We start from the raw sequence: 16029 nt of genomic DNA on the forward strand, positions 1-16029 counted from the left end.
GCTTCAGTATAGATTGCCTCAGCCTACTGTGTATTCAATATGCTCAATATGGTAATTATATTTTACATCTCTCTACTTACTAGGTCCTACGTGCAGCTGAACAATCTCACTTATGGGCCGAGCTGGTTTTTCTTTACGACAAATATGAGGAGTTCGACAATGCCGCCATCACCATGATGTCTCATCCGACTGACGCGTGGAAAGAAGGCCTTTTCAAAGACATCATCGCAAAGGTAAATTTGCAGTGTCTGCCTTCTTTTTCTTGTCTTTTGTCGACCTGTTTTGTTTACCTTGACTGCTATGTCTATTTAGGTGGCTAATGTCGAGCTGTACTATAAATCTCTTTCCTTCTACTTGGACTACAAACCTCTCCTGCTTAACGACCTGCTGATCATTCTGTCTCCACGGCTGGATCACAATCGAGCTGTCAACTTTTTCACCAAGGTAATCTTTTGTAATACTAGGGGGACAAGAGTTTTGATACCGTTAAATACCACATTGTGATCACAGTGTCAATACAACCTTAACATAAAACGTTACTGAGGCATGTGCAGTGTACGCCTAAAGGTGACTTATGATGATTTTTCCATTTCCTGACTACAAATGTTACAATGTTAGATTCTCGTGTTAAATAATGCCAAAGCATCAAATGATGAAGTTCATACATTTGGGCCCATTTAAGGTTGCACACAATTTAGGATGCCTTTGAATGCTGCGTTTTACAGTCTTTTTTTTTTTAACAATGCGCCGTTTGTGATGTCACAGATTGATGGGTGTACAAATGTGGGATTTATTTTAGTAGGTGCTCTCTACCAGGCCCATACTCTCTGCCTGCTCTGATGTCTATAAGATAAATACTTCCGTGTCGATTTGTCCACAACATTTTATCCGGGACTGTTTTGTCAACATGGACCATAGGATAAAGTATTTCATCTAATCGTGGCATGGGCACAATATCATCAACGTGCGACATGCAGTGAAATGATTGCTGGCTTTTTTATGCGGCTCTGTATTGATCGAAGAGAGGGCAGGCGTGGGCGTGGTTTCAATCACAGTCTGCCTTGCAGACAGACTCAAAAAACGGGGTAAAAAAAGTGACTGTGTCCCAAAATTAAAAAGCAAAGCTTATCCAAAGGATGTGTTTTTATTAAAAAAACATAATTGGTCCCCTTTAATGTTGTGGCCGGCGAATCTATATATTGTTTATGAAGTTTCATCCGTGACAGAAAGAAAAAATAGCGATGATGTTTAATGCATTCTAAATATTAAATAAACGTAAATGAAAGTCCGCTCTTAGCAGAGCCAATTGGAGCTCTTCTATTTTGCCCATAAAATCCAATAAAAAACATTCAAAAACCGCCAACAATTCTCCATTTACATTTCGTGATTTGAATATTAACCAAGTATTAGTGATATTGTTACTATAAGCGCTAACGCACACAAAGTATAGCAGCGTCGTGTTCACTATAGTGTGTGCCTAGGTTTACATCATCAAGTGGTCTGCTGCTTCCTCACTTCCTTGCTCCCTGTTAGTTAATTGTAGATCATAAATCATGCATCTCACCTGGACAAAAGAAATCTTCAGTAGGTATTCCGACAAATTGGGACACTTTGACTGCCATTTAGGATTAAAAAATGGCCAGAACGACACGAAAGACGCTTGGTCCCAATCTGGCACCCCCACCACCTTTCTTCACGAGGATTATGATACATTCTTCATGTCAATGGGAATATATGAACATCCTAACAGTCGGCATCCTAAAGACAGCAGACATTGGATAGTAAATTGTGTTTTATTATGTTTGTTGCCTCTCATGAAGTCTACAGTGAGTAATAATCAGTGATGAAGAAAAAAAAGAAGCAAATGTGATGCGTTTTTAAAATCCATGCACCGCATATGCTTAAAATGATCAAAATACATAAATGTGAAATGTTATTATAAATGTGCCCATTACTATTTTACATATATACTTACATCATGTATATAAAACTTCAATGGATGTGTTTCGTTGTTTTTTTAAGGGCTTTGTAGGCTAAATAGCGCGGCTCCCATAGGCTCCATTGTAAGCGGAATTTTGATTGCATTTATTTAATATTTAGAATGCAAAAAATAAATAAATAACATCCATTGTCATGTCTTTCATAGTGATTGTGAAAGATTAGGCAAAATTCCCAAAAAAGTGCAATTCCCCTTAAACAGTGTCCATTTTGAAAATGTTAGTTCTTATATTTTTGGAGGGGGTAGGGTGGAGGGTTTAATTTGCACACAAACCCTTTGCAGACATACTAAAAAAAAAGGGTTATAAATGTGACTGTGGCGCAAAATGTACGCAAAATTGACACCAAATCATACCTAATGCATATTATCTATATATCCAATACATGATAAATGTAGATTTGTAATATTAGACTTAAACTTAAACCTGCTCAGTGGCCTTGTGGTTAGAGTGTCCGCCCTGAGACTGGAAGGTTGTGAGTTCAAACCCTGGCCGAGTCATACCAAAGACTATAAAAATGGGACCCATTACCTCCCTGCTTGGCACTCAGCATCAAGGGTTGGAATTGGGGGTTAAATCACCGAATGATTCCCGACCGCGGCCACCGCTGCTGCTCACTGCTCCTCTCACCCCCCAGGGGGTGAACATGGGGATGGGTCAAATGCAGAGGATAATTTCATCACACCTAATGTGTGTGACTATCGTTGGTTTGACTTTAACTTTAGACTTGAACTTCCTTTATTGTCATTCAAATTTGAACTTTACAGTACAGATAAGAACAACATTTTGTTGCATTAGCTAAAAGAGCAGTAAGGTACAGAGTGTTTGTATTTACAAAAGAAGGTCCAGATATAAATAGATAGATTACTGTACAGATAAATATATTGCACTTTTGCATATGCATCCACGTTTACGGATGTATGTTATATTGTCCTTATATCCATCCATCCATTTTATCTACCGCTTGTCGCTTTCGGGGTCATAGTGTTTTTTTTATTCTTTGTATCATGTATAGTATAGTATCATCATAACATAATCCATATTGTGTGAGTGTATGTCTTCCAACATTTCAGTGCGCTGGTCATTTTCATGTCAGTAATACTTCATCTGTGTAGCTGATGTGACTCTATCTTGCAATTCCATTCTCTACTGTTATCAATACAGTTCCATTTAATTTAGGTTTGACAAATGAAAACGTCTTACTAGATTCTGGAAATAAATTCAAACGATGTAATGTTTCGTGTTGGTTTTTCTAAGTAAGGTATCAATTTCAATGGTTAATTACATAATGCACCAAATTGTTATGTGCAGCACTTGCATTTTGTAATACCTTTTGCAATGTGTATTAAGTTATTCCAAAATGTGTTTTAAAAATGTAATTACAAAATGCAAAGTATTATTACAAAATGTGGCATTATTACATTAAGAGGTGAATTTTTATTACATTATTTACATATTGCACCATCATTACATAATGCATTTTAACAAAGACACAATGTATTTTCTCTTTATGACATATCAAACATTTTGTTATTGTATTTTCCATCTAACCAGGTGAACAAACTGAAGCTGGTCAAGCCTTACCTGAGGTCTGTTCAGAATCACAACAACAAATCTATTAATGAAGCACTCAACAACCTGCTGACTGAGGAGGAAGACTACCAGGTCTGCCAGTCCTCCTCATAACTAAAACATACCATATTTAAATGGCTATTGCTTTGATTGTATGCTCTCTTATGATGCATTCAAATTGTAATTCAAATTGAGACATATTATCCATGTCGGCATCCAATTGACACCAGCAGAGAGCGCTGCTGAGGTTTAATCACAATGTCGATCAGGTTTCTTTAAGCAGCGCTTCTGCTAACAATTTTGTGGTTTTTTTGCCCTCTTTTTTTTTTTTTACACAGGGTCTGAGAGCATCCATCGACGCTTATGACAACCTTGACACCATCTGCCTCGCCCAGAGGTTAGAAAAACACCAACTGATTGAGTTTCGACGCATTGCTGGTTATCTGTACAAGGGGAACAACCGCTGGAGACAGAGTGTGGAGCTTTGCAAGAAGGACAAACTCTACAAGGTGTGAGGATTAAGGAGGGGTAGTTAGTGCCATTTCTATTCTGGCTGATGATAATGAGTTCATTTAACACACTTATCCCATCTTTCCCAGGATGCAATGCTCTATGCTGCAGAGTCCAAGGATGCTGAGCTAGCAGAGACTTTGTTGCAGTGGTTCTTGGAGGAAGGCAAAAAGGAGTGCTTTGCCGCCTGCCTGTTCGCTTCCTATGACCTGCTTCACCCAGACGTGGTGCTGGAGCTTGCCTGGAAGCACAACATTGTGGACTTTGCCATGCCCTACTTCATTCAGGTCATGAGAGAGTACCTCACAAAGGTTGGTACTCAAGTGAATTCTGTATTTTTTTTTATTTCTTACACATCATTTTTACTTGGAACCAAATTCTTTATTGTCCTCAGAAGCATTTCTTGTAGAACCTGTTTTCTCCAGTGAAAAATAGACTGTACGTATTGAACATGTTTGTGTTTAAAGGCATATGTAAATAAAAATATGCAATGTATTTTGTAATAAAATTCAACCCCCTTTGGTAAAGTTCTAAAGTGTAGGTGACTTGAGGTCATTTTTTGGTTTTGTTTTTTTCAGGTTGATGAATTTTCGCCGAAGGTGACGGTCTCTGGCCCCCTTTTTTTGTATTTATATTTCATGTTCTGTCTGCTACTGTTGTAACTCCCTGATCTCTTAGATCTCTGATGTAGTATTGTAGTAACATAGCATGGACTGTAGACTGAGTAAGGCCTACCTAGCAGTGATAATAGCGTGTGTTGGCTTTTGTTTTGCATTCAGCACTAAAATGGCAAGTTTTACAATTACAGCAATAGCACCAAATTTGAATGGTGCTATAAGAAGAAGAACATGCCTCAAAAATTGCACATGCATGACATCGCCCAAGACATCAGCAAAAAGTTCAGTTTAGCCGGCATCCAAGGACATGTGTTTTTGCTTTTTGAATTCAAGCCATAAGACTCTATCTTGGCAGGAGAGTCACCTGGTAATGTTATACACTAGCTAGTAGGGATGTAATGATATCAAAATGTCCCGGTACGATATTATCACAATATAAAGGCCATGGTACGATATTATTTTGGTACATTTAAAAAAAACTAGACGTACAAATGCTGTAGAATGTCAAATGAAGTGGCAGGAATATTTAGGGTAAACACACTTACTGTAATTGAATACAAACATAATGCTCAAATGTTCTAATCATATTTATTACTTCAAACATGTATTTTAAGTGCAAAAAATAGTGCAGGAACAGCCAATGTTACAAGCCAACAAAAACAAAACTAAGTGCAGAACCTTTAACAGACAATGTAGACATCCAGTTATAAAACAATAGTCTAGTCTAACAGGGACGTGTAACATAAAAGACGGACGCTTTGGACTTACTTGTTCTTCTTGAACAGTTTATTTTAAAAGAGGAATGCTCAGGATCTTTCAATGTGGAGTTTGTATGTTCTCCCTGTGACTGCGTGACTTCTCCCTGGGTACTTCGGCTTTCTCCCACCTCCAAAGTTATGCACTTAAGGATAGGTTGAGTGGCAACATTAAATTAACCCTAGTGTGTGAATGTGAGTGTGAATGTTGTCTGTCTATCTGTGTTGGCCCTGCGATGAGGACTTGTCCAGAGTGTACGCCGCCTTCTGCCCAAATACAGCTGGGATGGCAATTCGAGCAACCGCGCAAAGGATTTTGTGAGACGTAGTTTAGTTTCAGACAAGTCAACGCAAAAGCACCAGAAAAAAATTACACCCACCAAGTTTTTGTTTGATACCATCACACGTCACGGAATTATTGTGAAGATTTTGAAACCGCAATACCACGGTATCTACAATACCGTTAAATTCCGACTAGCTAGCTATTCACTAGTTAACTGCTATACCCATTATCAAGGGAATCATCATATTCAGAATTAAATATCTGTGAAAATACAGCAGCTAATCTTCCCAGAATAAAAGCATTACTCATGTTTAACATGAGTAATGCTTTTACTCAGGGGTTAGTGCAGAGGGGTTAGATGCACTAACCCCTCTGCCACCTCAGCACGGTGGCAGAGGGGTTAGTGCATCTGCCTCACAATACGAAGGTCCTGAGTAGTCTTGGGTTCAATCCCGGGCTCGGGATCTTTCTGTGTGGAGTTTGCATGTTCTCCCCGTGACTGCGTGGGTTCCCTCCGGGTACTCCGGCTTCCTCCCACCTCCAAAAACATGCACCTGGGGATAGGTTGATTGGCAACACTAAATTGGCCCTAGTGTGTGAATGTGAGTGTGAATGTTGTCTGTCTATCTGTGTTGGCCCTGCGATGAGGTGGCGACTTGTCCAGGGTGTACCCCGCCTTCCGCCCGATTGTAGCTGAGATAGGCTCCAGCGCCCCCCGCGACCCCAAAGGGAATAAGCGGTAGAAAATGGATGGATGGATGGATGTTTTATTCATTGAACTTGAAGTTATTCAACCCAATATATAAATTACATTAATTTCTCAAATTTAAAACATTTTTGAAATACATTTAAAAAACAATTTGGATAGTTTGTTAACAAACTCAGTTCACTTTGCAAATTAATATTATTTCCGATAAGGTTTGAATAATTTTTAGAGCGCCTGTAAAAACTACTTTTGTCCACACGTGTTGATGTTAGGAACTGAAGCCTTCACACCTTCCTTATCAGTGTTCTCTCACCTGTCTAACGCCTCTTTTATGATGCTGCATATAATGTTTGAGTGTGTTAATAATAATAATAATGATTCTCTGAGATGGGAAACTAACATTGATGCTATTGTGAGAGACTCTGTCATCTGCCTAATGACAGACTTGCTACTAACAACCATGAACTGTTTTCCCTGTTCAGGATTACACACTAACGCCACATGCTTTGTGGTCCCTTTGTGTTATTACAATATTTTAACTTGGTTTTAGAAATGTTAAACCAAATATTCTACAATAGTTCTTGTGTGGGATTGACAAAGTAGTAAGTCAACAATAGGAATATTATGGGGGTTGTGGGTTGCAGTGGTGTTAAGTAGTATTCTAACAAATGTAACATTTGCATAATTGTTACAGTTAAAGGGCTTTAACAGTAAATCATGTTCTGTGGTGCCTTCAGGTGGACAAACTGGAAGTAGCTGAAAGTGAACGGAAGACTGAGGAGGAAGTGACGGACCCTCAGACCATCGTGTTTGGTAAGTGGACAAGCCTCTTTTTATTCGCTCTTGAGAAGAAGCTGGGTTCAGGCAGCAGCATGTGAGCTGTTCGAGACTTTAAGTCAATAAAGCTTTGATTAAAAAATAAATAAATGCTTATTAAAGTCAGACCGATTCGCTGATTAATTTTTATATAGCCAGTTTATTTTTTAGATTATTTTCTACGGAGGTTAATTTGTGTCTTTATTATGAAAGTTTTTTGTTGTTTTTTTACACAGAATTCATATTATATCATATATATTTATTGCATTTGAATTTTCTGAACTGAATTATTTCAATTCAATTCAAATTATGCTGACAATTTCATTTAAAAAATAAATAAAAAAAATTGCTGCTTTAAACAGCAAGACTTGCTTCAGGTAAATTAAGACTGAATCAATCGATCCTTTTTCAGAACCAGCTAATGAGGTGTCTAGTTTGAAGTCAGGGGGCACTGGTCTTGCAAAAGAGCATAACAAAGCAGTTAGCTGGGCTACCTGGGCAAAATACAACATAATTAACATTTCAATATGTGGCTTGCTGGATATTTTCAAACTATAGAAATTAGTCCAATTGTTAAAATCTTCACTTTTGAGTGACATACTGTATGGTTTGTATGTGTCATGATATGCAGTTAACTGACTGTGATACACAATGTGATCAGCAGGTGGTGCTGGATATTGATGTTCAGGGAAACGTGAGGAAGAAGACATGGGCAATAGCTGTTTGGATGCATTCATGGAGGGAGGAATACATGTTTGAGCCTTAGCTTGTTTTTCACTAGACAAAGTTTGGTAATTAATAGATTAATCAACCACTACGGGGACTATAGGAAGAGTGATATTACAGCGAATAAGTGGATATTCTTTTTTTCCTTTTGCCTTTCTTTTTAGCCGTGTTTGTTGCATCTTTGTTGCACTTGCTTGATTATAAATATCAAGAAGGTGGTCTGCATTAGAGGAGCAACGTTAATATATTTTGAATATTCAGTGTTTTATAGTTAATATTGTAAATCTCACATTCTGTATGTTCATGTACATTCAAGTGTCTTTTTCAGTAAAAAAAAATGTGTATTGTGCCAAGATAGCCCAGTTAATTGCTTTTTTTATGCTGTTTTGCAAGACCAATGTCACGTGACTTCAAACTTGACACCTCATTGGCTGATTCTGAGACAGGATTGATTGCTTCAGTCTTAATTTACCGGAAGTGAGTCTTACTTTAGGAAGCAGCAAATTTTTGGTCACTGAATTTTTCAGCACTGAATTAATTTTTCAGCACTGATTTTTTTTTTTATACTGAATTTTTTTACACTTAATATATTTTCAATTAAATTATCAACATAATTTGATGTAAAATAATTCAGTTTACAAAATTCAAACGCAAAAAATTCAGTTACGTAAGTTTATCGTCAAAAGAAAGCTTTCATAATAAAGACACAAATTAACCTCCATACTTTCCTATGCTCGCCACACTACACATTTGCAGCCTAAAGTTGTCAAATGATGCTGTTCGGAAATTCAGGGTCAAATTATTTTTATTTTGAATTCCTCATATAGTGGCCAGTGGGAGCGGGTCTTTTGTTTGAAGTAATGTGTGTTGTATTGAATAGGCAATACAATACGTTTCCTTATAAACTCAGTCTTTGCAGTGCGATGCATATATTCAATTAGTGATGATGACACACTCACCCATTAATCTAGGCCCGGTATCAATTTGAGTGGAGGTCACTATTTGATTCGACACTTGTTAAGACTACTGTAAGTGCCTGGAAAAAAAGACCACTTATTTAAAGGTAGTAAGAATATATATTTTCTTACCACACACTTTCTATGTTGCAGCATAGGTCTGGGCGATATATCGAATACACTCGATATATCGAATATACTCGATATATCGCGGGTTTGTCTCTGTGCGATATAAAAAATGACTATATTGTGAGTATTTGAGTATACGTTCTCACGCAGTTGCTTTTAGCTGCGGGCATTACACTTCAGGCTTTTCTCACTCGTTCTTATCTCTCCTTCTCCCAGAGAGATAAAACAAGCGCACCTTGTTACATACGTCACATACTGTCGCGTGTGCAACGTCATACGCCCTCGCCGAGCAGAGAGGTAGCGGAATGGGTAACGTTAGGAGTGGCAGGTGGTGCTAGCGTAGCAGTCCGCGTGGTAATACGAGTGAGAGAAAGATGAGACTCTGCTAACAAAAGGAGGAAGAATTAATTCCCTAGAAAAACAGCACAGGGTCTATCGTCTGGCGGTGGTTTGGCTTCAAGCGGGAAGATGTTGAACAGACAACCGTAATATGTCAAGTATGCGGCAAAAGCGTTTCTACAAAAAGTAGCAGCACTACTAATTTGTAGAATCATTTGAAAAGTCACCTGCTAGAGAGTGAAGAGTGCTTGAAACTCCGCATGTCAACATCTCGGCCGGTGCCACACCCAACAAAATGCCCAAGCAACCAGCACTGACAATTGAGCCTGGCGTCTTCCATTTCCAGATCAACAAAAAATAGAAGGAGATAACGTCCGCAGTAACCTACCACATAGCGAAGGACATACACTATTTGATTTCCTATTATGCAGCTAATTTTTATTTTACAGTTTTTGAAATATCTTCTGTGACATCATGCACAAAAGTGTACTTTGTTTTAAAATAATGTAGTGGCATTCTGTACAAAAAGTACACTTTAATTTAGTGTTGTTTTGATATGTCATCTTAGTGACATCATGCACAAAAGTGTACTTTGTTTTAAAATAATGTAGTGGCATTCTGTACAAAAAGTACACTTTAATTTAGTGTTGTTTTGATATGTCATCTTAGTGACATCATGCACAAAAGTGCACTAATAGCTTGTTTTAAAATGTCTCTGACAATCTTGCACTTTCTATTTTGAAATTAAATGACTGTTTGTGCCACTGCTTAATAACTGTTTAATAAATACAGTTTTGGTAAATTGACTTAGTTGTGATTTCCTTCTCTGCATGAAAGTTTAAAATGAGCATATATTAATGCAGTATGAACAAGAATGTTTTAATGTAGACACATAGAATCATCATACCGGTGTGATTATATCCATCAAGTGTAAATTGAAGGCTGAGGCAAAATAGTGAGATATATATTGTGTATCGTGACATGGCCTAAAAATATGGAGATATTAATAAAAGGTCATATCGCCCAGCCCTATTGCACCATGTTGCTTATTTGAAGTAGTGTGTACTAGATCTGTTTTCTACCGCTTGTCCCTTTCGGGGTCGCTGGAGCCTATCTCAGCTGCATTCGGGCGGAAGGTGGGGTACACCCTTGACAAATCAAAGTTATACTAATTAAAATAAACAATACAATATTTTAACTTGCAAAAACACAATTTTATCGTATTTTTTTTTTTAACATTTGTAGCGTTAACTAAAATATTTATACAAACTGTACTGCTTTGGATAAGCAAATTGGTCCAACATGGTTGCAAAATGTATCTACAAAGATTTTAAAAAAAAACGTACCTAATTCAAGATATTTCATTTTGCTTTGATGTCAGTTTTTGCATTGCATACGCAGTAACTGTAGAAAATAGTTCCTCATACTATTAGATTTTCATTCGAAAATCTTCATTCCAGTGTTGTTAAGCTGTTGTCTCTTAAGGCATGACCTTACTGGTTTGTTTGTACTGTATGTGTTCAGGCCAGCAGCTGATGCTGACCAACTCTCCTGCTCCAGTGACCCCCCAAGCACCGTACACAGGCTACAGTTACCAGGCCAACGCTGCGGGCTACCCTGCTCAACCTGCCTATGGCTTCCCCATGTAGAAGGATTTGGGCCGTCCACTTCCTCCTGTTGCACGTGCACACACACACACACACACACACACACACACACACACACACACACACACACACACTTTTGAAGCTCAACCGAACTGAGCTGCTCTGGGTGTCTTGAACTGAAACCTCACCTGCAAACCAGGCACCACGCTTCTTCACTGAAACTGCAATAAGGCCCCCCTTCTCTCTCCATGCCCTACATGTATTTAAGCTCTCTTCAAGGTTGAGGAATGGTGTCAACGCTGCCCATCCCTTATTTGGGACATAATCGATTAATCGTGCACTGAACTGCAGAGCAAACGTCTCCTCCGCCTTGTTGCTCTTACATGTTGACTTTCATCAACACAACTTCAGCCTTATATTTGCAGAACATAGCTCACGCTCGGCATACTGGAGAGACTGTTACTGTGCAATAGCTTTGTTTTTCTTTTCACAAAGATTGTTTCTAAGCAAGCTCATGTTGTTTATGTTCTGTGGGTGTGTACATGTGTGCGCATGTGTGTGTGTGTGTTTGTTCAGCCTCTAACGCTGCGGAGCGCTACATCACACAACCACGAGTATTTCCACTCCTCCCTCCAGCTGAAAATCCTTTTCCCGGGACACAGCGGTCAGAATCCTGTTCATTGCAAAGTTTCAAGAGGACTTTAAAAAAACCAAAAAAAACAGTTGAACCGGTTTAACATAAGCGCTACGTGTTGCAGTCTGTGCATGTGCTGCCAAACTAAAATGCTGAAAGCAGGAGCACAATTTCAGTTTTACTCAAAAATATATCAAGTATTAATACAGCAACTTTGTCACTGGACTAACAAAACATTTGGGGATGACAGTTTGCTGGTGTCCCGGTGCCAGTCGAGTCATGATAACCATTGCATTTAAAGCAGTGAGTAATTTAAGATATATATTGAAATATCTAACTAATGAAAATAATTATTATGGAACAACATATGTGTTGTCAATAGTGTTGTTGTAGTCGGAAAAGCGTAAAGACATTTTTTTTTGTAAGAAAATGGGATAAAATATGGCAAAAACAGCAAGTTAATAAATGCTTCAGAGGCAAGTGTTGCTTGTTTACTTTCTTCCTGACCTATAAAAGCTCTCACTTTAGCTGCACAATCAAGTTTGCACAGTTACAATATTGGTGGCCCTTATTCTTTGTCATCAGTGCATGTAATCAGGCCACAATATTAGGAACACACAAACAAGGCAAATACCATACAATTTGTAGACTGCATAAATAATGCTCACTTTTAATTAACATTATCAGAGAGGGATTAGTATATTGTGTTTAGGATCATTGTCGTGGTTTGCAATGATATACAACAGGGGTATCAAAGGCGTTTTCATTGAGGGCCACGTCACAGTTATGGCTGCCCTCAGAGGAGCCACTATAACTATGAAAAATATATGAATATAAATATATAAGGATTCCCCTTATCAAATTGGTACAGAATTGCCTATGCATTTGAATTATACATTATATATTGCCAAAAGTATTTGGCCACCTAATCACTTGGCCCGGTGTATAAAATCAAGCACTTGGGCATGGAGACTGTTTCTACAAACATTTGTGAAAGAATGGGCCGCTCTCAGTGATTGCCAGCGTGGATTTGTCATAGGATGCTACCTGTGCAACATATACAGTCGTGAAATTTCCTTGGTCCTAAATATTCCAAAGTCAACTTTATTATAACAAAAGTGAAGAGTTTGGGAACAACAGCAACTCAGCCACCAAGTGGTAGGCCAGGTAAACTAACAGAGAGGGGTCCACGGATGCTGAAGCCCATAGTGCAAAGACTTTCTGCACAGTCAGTTGCTACAGATCTCCAAGCTTCATGGAATGGGTTTCCATGGCCGAGCAGCCCCATCTAAGCCATACATCACCAAGTCCAATGCAAAGCGTGGGATGCAGTGGTGTAAAGCACGTTGCCACTGAACTCTAGAGCAGTGGTGACGCCTTCTCTGGACTGATGAATCACGCTTTTCCATCTGGCAATCTGATGGATGAGTCTGGGTTTGGAGGTTGCCAGGAGAACGCTACATTTCGGACTGCATTGTGCCGAGTGTGAAATTTGCTGGAGGAGGAATTATGGTGTGGGGCTGGTTTTTCAGGAGTTGGGCTTGGCCCCTTAGTTCCATTGAAAGGAACTTTTAATGCTCCAGGATACCAAAACATTTTGGACAATTCCATGGGATGGCACTTCAAGTTCATATGTGAGTAAAGGCAGGTGGCCAAATACTTTTAGCAATATAGTGTGTATAGTTTTAACATGCACAAAAAATCAGCAGATTTTGCGGTAAAAAACTAGCAGCTCAGTCGCCAGAATTTTACCATAAAATGTTTTTTTTTACAGCATATTATTGTAAATGGAAAAACGGTACCAAGCATTTAAGTATTTACTGTTATTTAAACAAAAAAAGTTTGGATTGTATTATAACATTTGTTACACTTTTAGATAATATTAAAGTATGGAGTATATACATTTTTTCTGTCAAAATGGAGATAGAGAGATTAATTACTTTATTGATGCATATTATGTCCAGGCTTTCGCAGGCCACATAAAATGATGTGGCGGGCCAGATATGGCCTTGAGACACCTGTGATATTGAACAACAATGTATCATACTGAAAGCTGGTTCTAATATTTTGCTTACGTTTGCTCCTCCAGATTTAGGAAATACATTTATTTTACATCAGAATTTGTTCAATTGGATTTTCCAAATTGCCGCAAATTTTTCGATCAGGATCGTCTCCCTACGATGCATACACATCAGTTTCTATTTCAGATTGCATATGACTTAGAACAGGGGTCCCCAAACTTTTTAATTTAGGGGCCGCATTGGGTTAAAAAAGTTTTGGGCCGGGGGCAGGGCTGTATGTGTGTGTGTGTGTGTGTGTATATATATATATATATATATATATATATATATCAATCAATCAATCAATCTTTATTTATATAGCCCTAAATCACAAGCGTCTCAAAGGGCTGCACAAGCCACAACGACATCCTCGGTACAAAGCCCACATACGGGCAAGGAAAAACTCACCCCAGTGGGACGTCGATGTGAATGACTATGAGAAACCTTGGAGAGGACCGCATATGTGGGTAACCCCCCCCCCCCCCCCTCTAGGGGAGACCGAAAGCAATGGATGTCGAGTGGGTCTGACATAATATTGTGAGAGTCCAGTCCATAGTGGATCCAACATAATAGTAGTAAGAGTCCAGTCCATAGTGGGGCCAGCAGGACACCATCCCGAGCGGAGACGGGTCAGCAGCGCAGAGATGTTCCCAGCCGATGCACAGGCGAGCGGTCCACCCCGGGTCCCGACTCTGGACAGCCAGCACTTCATCCATGGCCACCGGACCTGTGCCCCCCCCCCCCTCAAGGAAAAGGGGAGCAGAGGAGAAAAGAAAAGAAACGGCAGATCAACTGGTCTAACAGGGGGGCTATTTAAAGGCTAGAGTATACAAATGAGTTTTAAGATGGGACTTAAATGCTTCTACTGAGGTAGCATCTCTAATTGTTACCGTATTACCGTATATATATATGTATATATATATATATATGTATATAATGTATATGTATATGTGTGTGTATATATATGTATATATATATATATATATATACACATATATATATATATATGTGTATATATATATGTATGTATGCATGTATGTATATGTATGTGTGTGTATATATATGTGTATATATATACATATATATATATGTATATATATATGTATATGTATATATGTATGTATATATATATATGTATGTATGTATATATATGTATGTGTATATATATATGTATATATGTATGTATATATATATGTATATATGTGTATATATATATGTGTATATATGTATGTATATGTATATATGTGTATATATATATATGTATGTATATATATGTATATATATATATATATGTATATATGTATGTATGTATATATATATGTATATATATATATATACATACATATATATACATATATATATATATATATATATATATATATATATATATATATATACATATATATATATATATATATATACACATATATACATATACATACATATACAGGTAAAAGCCAGTAAATTAGAATATTTTGAAAAACTTGATTTATTTCAGTAATTGCATTCAAAAGGTGTAACTTGTACATTATATTTATTCATTGCACACAGACTGATGCATTCAAATGTTTATTTCATTTAATTTTGATGATTTGAAGTGGCAACAAATGAAAATCCAAAATTCCGTGTGTCACAAAATTAGAATATTACTTAAGGCTAATACAAAAAAGGGATTTTTAGAAATGTTGGCCAACTGAAAAGTATGAAAATGAAAAATATGAGCATGTACAATACTCAATACTTGGTTGGAGCTCCTTTTGCCTCAATTACTGCGTTAATGCGGCGTGGCATGGAGTCGATGAGTTTCTGGCACTGCTCAGGTGTTATGAGAGCCCAGGTTGCTCTGATAGTGGCCTTCAACTCTTCTGCGTTTTTGGGGGGGGGGGGGGGGGGGGCAGCGGCGATGACCAAGAAGAACGCAGAGTTGGAATATAATTACAACATTTTATGTACATATTTATATACAGATTTGAACAATTAGTGATTCACTGAAATATATTTATTAATTGTGGTTCTTACAAAAAATATATCTTATAAAATATAAAAGCTAAAATGTCTCTTAAAGCTCTGCCTCTTTAATTAGTGAATACTAAATAATTTAACTTTAGCCTACTACTACAACCATATTATTTACCAGCAACATGAAGTGAAACAGAGGCAGAGGTGTCCTGCCACAGTCGTCAACCTCCTCCTCCTCCTCCTCCTCCTGCTGCTGCTGAACAGGTCGCACCTGTGGTCCGAACTGTAGGCCTACAACCTCTCCAAGTCGAGCCCTTTTCGGCCGTTGAAAATATTTTTCTATACTCATCTGTGTGAAGGAGT

At 37.9% G+C, this 16029-nt stretch overlaps 1 protein-coding gene across 2 annotated transcripts in view; it reads left to right on the forward strand.

Moving 5' to 3' along the window:
• The window catches only part of cltcl1 (clathrin, heavy chain-like 1), a 72021-nt gene extending 59894 nt beyond the window's left edge, over positions 1–12127 (forward strand). The window contains exons 26-33 of one of the 2 annotated variants that reach the window (XM_061928881.1): positions 84–233; positions 313–444; positions 3552–3662; positions 3908–4078; positions 4169–4390; positions 4658–4684; positions 7178–7253; positions 10931–12127. In XM_061928881.1, coding sequence (XP_061784865.1) covers positions 84–233; positions 313–444; positions 3552–3662; positions 3908–4078; positions 4169–4390; positions 4658–4684; positions 7178–7253; positions 10931–11055 — 1014 coding nt within the window. In that variant the 3' untranslated portion in view covers positions 11056–12127. The remainder of the gene's footprint in view (positions 1–83; positions 234–312; positions 445–3551; positions 3663–3907; positions 4079–4168; positions 4391–4657; positions 4685–7177; positions 7254–10930) is intronic. The other variant, XM_061928880.1, reaches the window with a different exon arrangement.
• The last annotated feature ends 3902 nt before the right edge of the window (positions 12128–16029 follow it).

Source organism: Nerophis lumbriciformis, linkage group LG33 (assembly GCF_033978685.3).
Source record: "Nerophis lumbriciformis linkage group LG33, RoL_Nlum_v2.1, whole genome shotgun sequence".
In the NCBI taxonomy this organism is placed as follows: Eukaryota; Metazoa; Chordata; class Actinopteri; order Syngnathiformes; family Syngnathidae; genus Nerophis; species Nerophis lumbriciformis.